Source organism: Antennarius striatus, chromosome 8 (genome assembly GCF_040054535.1).
Source record: "Antennarius striatus isolate MH-2024 chromosome 8, ASM4005453v1, whole genome shotgun sequence".
Classification (NCBI taxonomy): domain Eukaryota; kingdom Metazoa; phylum Chordata; class Actinopteri; order Lophiiformes; family Antennariidae; genus Antennarius; species Antennarius striatus.
In genome coordinates, this window is record NC_090783.1 from 3,374,412 (window position 1) to 3,382,988 (window position 8,577).

At 43.1% G+C, this 8,577-nt stretch overlaps 2 protein-coding genes across 2 annotated transcripts; both read right to left on the reverse strand.

Annotated features, from left to right (window-relative positions):
* Positions 1-386: 386 nt before the first annotated feature.
* On the reverse strand, positions 387-4,214 carry pdia2 (protein disulfide isomerase family A, member 2). The gene is made up of 11 exons (XM_068322185.1): positions 3,951-4,214; positions 3,415-3,621; positions 2,744-2,877; positions 2,534-2,671; positions 2,034-2,150; positions 1,803-1,928; positions 1,502-1,705; positions 1,309-1,429; positions 892-1,070; positions 662-805; positions 387-577 (listed from the first exon to the last, which is right to left on the reverse strand). Exons 1-11 carry the CDS (start codon positions 4,210-4,212, stop codon positions 524-526), a joined length of 1,686 nt encoding a protein of 561 aa, XP_068178286.1. The 5' UTR covers positions 4,213-4,214; the 3' UTR covers positions 387-523.
* A 936-nt stretch (positions 4,215-5,150) lies between these two features.
* Positions 5,151-6,138, reverse strand: LOC137600740 (protein PERCC1). The gene has a single exon (XM_068322513.1). It carries the CDS (start codon positions 6,088-6,090, stop codon positions 5,251-5,253), a length of 840 nt encoding a protein of 279 aa, XP_068178614.1. The 5' UTR covers positions 6,091-6,138; the 3' UTR covers positions 5,151-5,250.
* Between the last annotated feature and the right edge of the window lie 2,439 nt (positions 6,139-8,577).

Genomic DNA, 8,577 nt, shown 5'->3' on the forward strand with positions numbered 1-8,577 from the left:
GGTTATTTCATACTTTTTTAATAACATTCCTTCCAGTTTCAGCAAAAGTTAGCATGCTAAATAATACAGTTTTTAATGTATTTTTTTAGCATGTTGGTCTTAGCATTTCTGAATTTTTTTGTGTGTGTGTATTGTTTTCTTTGGGATTTGCTATTTTTCTGCCGTACATTCTGAGGACCGATGAGAAAAGAGAATTTTTTTAAAATCTATTGATGCACTTCCTCCTGTGACTTTCAATCCTAATTGATTTATCACCTTTCTTTCATCAAAAAAACCCCAAAAAACCCCCCAAACAACACGACACCTTTTCATGTTTAAATACATTTATCACACACACAATTAAATCTGTTTTGAAGATCATTTATGTTAACAATGTTTGACATAAATTGCAGTAAAATTCAAGTCATGACTCTTCATTGGAAGCAACACAACATCTACATTTGTTACCCAAATTCCTCTACAGTATTTGGAAAAGTTGGAATGTGCTTTGTTTTTCCCTGATTGGCTGAAACCCAAACTGACATCACAGCTCGTCTTTAGTTTTATTGGTCGGTAACGCCGCAGGCTCATCGGCCTCCTGAAAGAGGGAAAATGAAATGACCAGCTGTGACTGGAGAAGATCTACCATTAAAATATGCAACGCATTGATAAAAATACACACCTCCTCATCCTCAGCTTCATCATTTTTGTCATCTTCTTCATCTTCCTCATTCTCGTCATCCTTTTCTTCCTCAGGCAACACTCCTCCATCATCCAAAAACTTAGACAAGGTCTCCAGATCCATTTTTCCAGTATAGTCGACAGTCTGCAGATGATGAAGAGGAGAAAGAGTGATGAAGAGTGATCTCCTGGGTGGGTGGGTGAGTGGGTGAGTGGGTGGGGGTTGGGTACCTCTTTGCCACCAGCTGGGAAGTATTTAATTTGTGGATATGAGTCAACTTCAAAAGACTCCGCCTCATTGGCTGTCGCATCCAGCTTGGCTATGATGATGTCGGCGTGATCGACGTACTTTTCCGCCAGCTTCTCCCAGACTTCAGCCAGCTGCTGACAGTGAACGCACCACGGGGCGTCTGCACACACAGAAGACGTGATGCTTTTATAACAGAAGGCGGAGGGAGATCCACCACATTCTACATGGGAAATTGTTCCAAGATTTAAAATCTCAGTTCTGGAAAATCTTGCATAGAAAAATAATTCACTTAAATTAATGTTCTGTTTATTTATGTATTTATTTTACCGCCTCATTTTTTTTTTTTTTGTGAAAGTTTACAAATCTGATTTGAGCAAAAATTCAAAAAACCAACTTACAGAACTCCACAAGTACATTTTTAGTTGGGTCAGAAACGACAGCGTCAAAGTTCTTCCCCACCAGGACTTTGACTGGTCCTTTATTCCAGTCGTCTGGGATGTCCTCAGATTTATAGTAGGGCTGCATCAAAGAAGAGGGTCAAAGGTCAACGCTGCCCTGTGTTTGAGTACAAAACCTGTGGTCGGTCACTACCTTGGCGGTGCCGTCCATGACCTCCTGGCACAACTCTTCCAGTGAACTCGTTGTGAGGTTCGCTGGACTGATTGCGTACTTCTTCTCGGTCTCCATGCTGATGATGCGGGCCGTTGGGGCGTCGCCCTTCGACACGCCAAAGTACTTCAGCACCTCAGGAGTGACGCCTGCCATGTCAGTCATGTTGATGAAAACGAACAGCATCTGCACACGGGATGGAAAAAAAGACAGTCAAGGATAAACACACACACACACACACACACAAACAGACAAACACAGGCGCACACACACACCCCGTTACCTTTCCCTTGAACTTTTGAGCAACAGTCTTGGATTCTTTCATCAGAGATGTTTGACTCTCCACCGTGGAGTTGATGAAGAGCAGAGCGTGCACGCGGATGCTGGAGGAGAAGATCTGCTGTGAAGTCTGAAAACACAAACAATCATTTTAATATAACTTTACATTTACCTTTAACTGCATGATCATGTGTGTTTGTGCGTGTATGTGTGTGTGTGTGTGTGTGTGTCTTACCTTCTCGCTGAATGGGATAATTAGCTCCAGACTGTTGACAGCGATGAATTCAATAAACTTTTCTTTGTCCAGCTTCCCATCGTCTGGCAGCGCAAAGTCTGCTCTGTCATCGTCATTCTAGCAAACACACACACACACACACACACACACACACACACACACACACACACACACACACACACACACACACACACACACACACACACACACACACACACACACACACACACACACACACACACATACACACATATGCATAAAAGGCTTGTCCAAATAATCGTAAAAAGCAGAAATACAGATTAATAATAATAATAATTATTATTATTAATAGTAATAATAATAATATTAATAATAAAATATGTATTATTATTATTATTATTTGATATCAGAAAGATTTAATTTGTCTACGCCTGAGGAAAAATTGAGTACCAATCTTTAACACTAGGTGGCAGCAGAGCTAACATTACTCTATCTTCTACAACCCGCTAACGTTTTCTCACCTTTTTGAAGAGAACCACTGAGTTGGATTTGACTTCATACTTCTTGAAAACCTTGGGATTCGATGTCAAAGCAAACTCAGAGTCGACGTCATCCAAAGCTATCTGTTTGAACCCTTTTGCCGCCTCACTTTCCAGATCCTAAAATTCACGCAAATCACAACGTGAACACGGACGCTTGTTTGAGAGACGGATTCAAATCGATGAACTTACATCGAAGAATCCAACGACAGCGATGTTATGGGAATCGATGAACCGAGCAGCGGACTCGACGGAGTCGAGGACAGGAACGCCGGGGCCTGTGCGCCGCTTCAACCAGGTGATGATCGCGTCTGATGACCTCCTGCCTGGCCAACACGTGATCACCAACACGTTAAGACAAAAATTTTGACTTTTAACTATAATAATACAACTTTTAGCTCAGCTTAGTATTAAAGCTGGAAACGGGGAGAAAGTCACATGACTCCATCACTGTAAAATATGCCTTGAAGCTTTGCATTGCCTGAAGTGCATGTTTTTAGAGGGGGGAGGAACCCATGAAGACACAAGGTACATACAAACTCTGCACAGAAAGCAGTTACGCCGAAATAAATTGTATTTAAGAAAAAAAACCTATATAATAAAGTAAAGATTTATTTCCATAATGAATGAGCTGAAACATATAAAGATGTAGTTTATCTGATCAAATAAGTTCAGATGTTTGAGACGAGTTAGAAGAAAAATTATCGTCTAAAGCAAACACACACACACACACACCCAAAACCGTCTCCAGCTTGAGGTTTCCCTCAGGTTAACCAATCTTGGACACACACACACACACACGGTTGTACCTTGAAAGCAAGATATGCGTGCGTGTTTGTGTGTGTGTGTGTGTGTGTGTTCACCAGTGAAGTCGATGGGCTGCTTTCGCTCCCCGTTGATGAACAGTTTCAGCATGGGGAAGCCGGTGATGCTGAACTCTTCAGCCAGCTCCATCTCCTCTGTGGCGTCCACTTTGGCGAGGCGGATCACGGGTTCCCCCGCCTTCAGCCGCCCTGCGGCTTCAGCGTAGGCCGGTTCCAGCTGCTTGCAGTGGCCACACCAGGGAGCATCTGCACAAGAACAAATTCAGTGGTTTGTAATTACGGAATTTACTGCGACGTTGTAGATACACATGGAAATACGCCGCCGATAGTGGCGGGGACCGTTGGGCTCGGCCTTCATCCGCCGTGGGAGAGTGGGACCAACACACATCTGGACAGGAAAGAGGTCACGTGTGCATGTTTGATTGATAAGAGTGGTAGAAAAGTGAGTCTGTATTACATGTGTGTCATCTACACGTGTTGTTATCGGTTTTATTTGCACTAAAAATGAAAAACATCTTCCATTTCCATCTAAAAAAAAAGGTTCTCCGTCATCGATTCCAGAAATGGGTACTCACAGAATTCCACCAGTAAATATCGATTTTCATTAACGGCTCTGGCGAAGTTGTTGATGTGGAGAACCATCACGTCGTTCTCCTCCTCTATCTCCGTGGTTTTCTCTTTCTTCGGCGCATCTCCGGTTTCACCTGGACTGTCCTCTGCCGGCGTCTCTTCCGGTGTGTCCCCTTGCTTCTCGGTGCCGGTTTCCGTCTCGTTGCAGGAGGCCCCCAGCAGCAGCAGGCCCAGCAAAGCTACGGGTAGAAGCGTGTGCGTCCTCATGCTGGAGTTTCCTGTCCCCGGCTTCCTCGGCGGAGGTTTTTGGTCACCTGCAATGCATTTGTCACTAGACATGTGCACCTTTTATTTGTTTAAGATAGAGAGTGTGTCAAAATTTTACTGGCCTTCCCAGTCATCCAATCAAACGGTTTGCCCATGGGGGCCTGTATCCAGACGGACCAATCACACATTGCCCTGTGGGTTCAGAACTTAAAAAACCGGATGATCCGGTGATACTTAATCTTTTGTACACATATACTGTATATATTTCAATTTCTAAATTTTTATTTATTTAATTATTGGTGTTTGGATTTCAGACAAAACGCCTGCAGCCAATCATCATCATCCAGGCTGCTGTGGAAAAGGAAGGCTGGTACCTGATTGGTGAAATCCAACTCCAAATACTTAAGAGACTGAATTACAATCATTACATAGTAATAGTGAGGTTTACTCCAGGTTTCCATGACGATAGGGGTTGTTGCAAGTGAAGCTCTTGAGCCGTCGGCAGAATCAGGTTACAGTTGGTTGTAAAGTTTAATCCCATTTGTAGAAAGAATAAATAATAAGACATTTGAAAAAAATTTAAAAAAAAATAAAAATTTGTTGTCAGCTGGGAACCAACTTTTGGGTTCCAAATGAATTTAAATAAATTTGCTTTAATTGTGGCATAATGGTTAAAAACAATATAATACAATAAAACAACATGTACTTTCAACCTGCACCCTTTAAGTAAAAAAGAAACATATTTATTTTATATATTTACTTATTCAGTTTATTTTTTTTTCTTTCCAGACATGTTAAATAAACTGAATAAATAAATATTTATTTCATATAAAAAGTGAAATGTGATTAAAATCAACACAGAGAAGAGAAAGAAAATACATGTTTTTAATGTTGGTGTGTTCATCTTTTTAAATCCACATAAATGATGAATAAAACTGTACAAAACACAAATTTATTGATTCATTTCATGAAATTTTTCGTCGCCAAAGTCAAAAATAAATATTTTCCAGCTGTGTCCATTTGACGTGCTGTGTTCACTCAGTGCTGCATGTGTGTGTTCTCCGTCAGCGTGTGTGTGAACTCCGGGTTCGGATCCCAGTTTGCCAGCAAGTCGCTGAAATCCGGCTGAGTGCTGTCTAAGCCGTGTGCGTTGTGTGGTTGGAGCGTGTTGTAATGCGTGTGTGTGTTAGCATCTGCGTGTGTTCCGCTCTGAGAGGGTGTGTCGCTGCTCGTGTGTGTGACGTGTGACGTGTGTGTGCTGCTGAAACTGTCCACAGAGCAGCAGGGGATTGGTTCGGTCCAGAAGCTGAGCGGGAGATGCCGCTTGATCATTGGCCGGCTGTGGCCCTGACCCGGCCCCCGGTGAGCGAACAGCTCAGCCAGGGGCCCCAAGCCGCTCTCGCCGACCCCGTCAGCGGAGGTCACGGCGCCGTTTTCCGGGGCCTCCGGACTTCCCGCTCTTGCGATTTTCAGCAGGTCGTCGTAGTAACGCAGACGTCCTCCGGTGGTGATGGAGACGGAGTCGCCGTAGATGTCGCACGCTTCTTGATCATCGGAGCTGCGACCGAAGTAGCGCTGGACGTCGTGGCTGATGACGTCGGCAAACCTCAGGAGCTGCTTGGTCACATCCAAGACAGAGTTGGAGGCGTCGGCGAAAACCTCCTCTAAACATTCCTCCTCCTCCTCCTGAGCCTCGGATTCTTCATCCTCCTCCTCCTCCTCCTCTACTTCCCTTTCCTCCTCATCTCTAAACTCCATCTTCTCCTCCAGGAGCTTCTCCTCATCTTCTTTGCAAGGAGACAAGTGCTGGAAAAGCGTTGGGAGGTAAGCTGGAGCTGGGGCCCGGCGGTGGAAGTTGGTGATGACGCCCGCTGCCATGTTTGATCGCCAACGCAGGAAACTCAACCAATCAAAACGACGGCGCTACCCTGGGTCATCGATGGATGCACCATCATGCGATGCTGCACCATCAGGACCGGCGCCGTATTTATACCTCCGAACGCACCCGAAGCCGTGGGAGGGGCCCCCGGCGGACGAGGCCGCTTTCCAGAACAAATATTTGCACGCCTGATTGGCCAAACACGCTTTGTTTGCTTTATCGCCAGGCAACCAAGCAGGGGTTCCAAGGCTAATGGATCCTCTGCTAGGGGATGATGAAGAGTTTATACACACACACACACATGCATGCTCTTTTTTTTTTCCATCCCCGTTATCAGACCAGTTAAAGGATGAAAGAGCATGAAATTGAATCATATGCTGTTTTGACTTCTAAAGGGGAACACTCTGCACCGACATGAGCAGACGGAGACGCGACGCAACCCTCCTGAAAACGTGACGCGCTGTTGTGTTTTTAGTTTTGGTACACAACTCTGGACACACACAGTCGAGTTCAACACAGAATATCTTCAGGACGTCCCGTCGGGGAAAAAAATAATCAACCAGCATCAGATCAGTGGAGGACAGGTGAAGGGGTGACAGTGGATCAGATGGTGCCTCTGACTCCACCCATGGAGCAGATGGGATGAGAGGATGATTGAGTCGGATTAGTTTCTAGTTTTTTGCATCTTTAAATGTCAAAAAAAAAGAGAAAAAAACAATTTTAAAGTTCCACACCTTCTCTGCTGCTTCCTGTCAGTTTAAAAGTAATTTAAACTCATAAAAAATTCATATATTTGTGTATTTTGCAAATAGGATTTCACACATTCGCCCCCAGACGTAGTTTCAGTGCAGCATGTCAGGGACTACTTTTAGCTGCGGATTGATATGTGTGAACTGGTGGCACATATCAATCCACAGCTAAATAAATAATTTGAATGAATCATAATGAAAATGTGCAACCACATTTTAACAGCAGCAGACAGACTGCTTGTAATTTCTGTTAAATGACAAAGAGACAGTTTATTTTTGTTTCCCCCCTGCAGCACAAAAAGTTGTGTACACAATAAAATGCGTGAATTAATCTTTATTCCATTGTGTGTTTATTGATGCATTGTCTGAAACCAGTTCATCTGATCTCTCAGAAGAAGAAACGCAACACCAAAAGACAAAATGAAACCGGGATGTTCTGTTTTTAAAACCTACAACATTTCATCAGTAGGGAATTTAGAGGTCTTGTGCAATTTCAAATCTTATTTTCTCTGATTCCTCAACATTTATTTGAGCGCATTTTAACTCTTTCAGTGTGGCGTTGCTTTTGGGAGATGAAGCCATGCGTGTTTACAGCACATGCATCATGTATGTTAGGCATGTTTAGGTGTGTTTATTACAGATGTCGGTCATGAAAGACGTAACTGGATGATTTAAAGTCTCAGATTAATTCCTGTTCTCCTGATTTCACTGACCTTAACTCAACATCTGTAACTCTGTAAATAAGTGTATGTGCTTCTGTTTATATGTAAGACATGTTGACGGTTGGAGCGCGAGTGTGTGTGTGCGTGCGTGTGTGTGTGTGTGTGTGTGTATGTTTTATCAGGACACCCTGACTCCCCTGGCCTGCCTGTCATCAGTATCCAGGCTTCTGTGTTGGTTTTAGGACTAAAGATCAATAGCGGCAATATGTCAGCTCTCAAGAGCCTGACAATGAATTACACACGCTTTTAGGCACACAAGCACATGGACACACACATATACACACACACACACACACACAAACAAACACACACACGCACATACACACAGATTTGTCTCATATGTGAAATTCATCATAATAATTAGAGTATATAGTAAAATCATTCCTGCGACAAGGCTTAAATCAACAGTTTAGGAGGTTTCTGAATACATGAGGAGGACAAAAGAACAAACAAACCAGGAGACAGAAATGACCAAAAGGAATTTGTGTGATTATTCACACTGAATTTAACATTTTCATTACCTGCTCTTTATATATCTCCACTATGAGAAACATAATTTCTCTAAGAGCTCCGACTCAGCATGCATCTTTCACAGTCATCAAAGAGCGGGCTGTAATTTGGTTTTAATCCTTTTTCAAACTATTTAATTCCGTTGATTTGGAAAGGCCTTCTTTATTTTACTTAATTTAATCAAAAGAAATAGTTTTGCGATCAGACTCATCTAAATCCAAGATGAGGAGTTTAAAAAACAATGAATGATATAATGGATTCTTTACCAGAATCTTTGTATCCGGTTATCATCATCATCATCATCCGCGGTGCGCTGGCGTTTCGCCTGGAGTTTACCCTGCCTCACGGCCTAAGACAGCTGGGATAGGCCCCAGCTCCCCGTGACCCGCGCAAGCGAATGAAGCGGTCAGGAAAATGAGTGAATAAATGTCTATTTGGTGCAATCGGGGTTTGTAAAATTTTGTTTGAATCATCAAACAAGGGTGAAGGAATGAGTTTAACATTA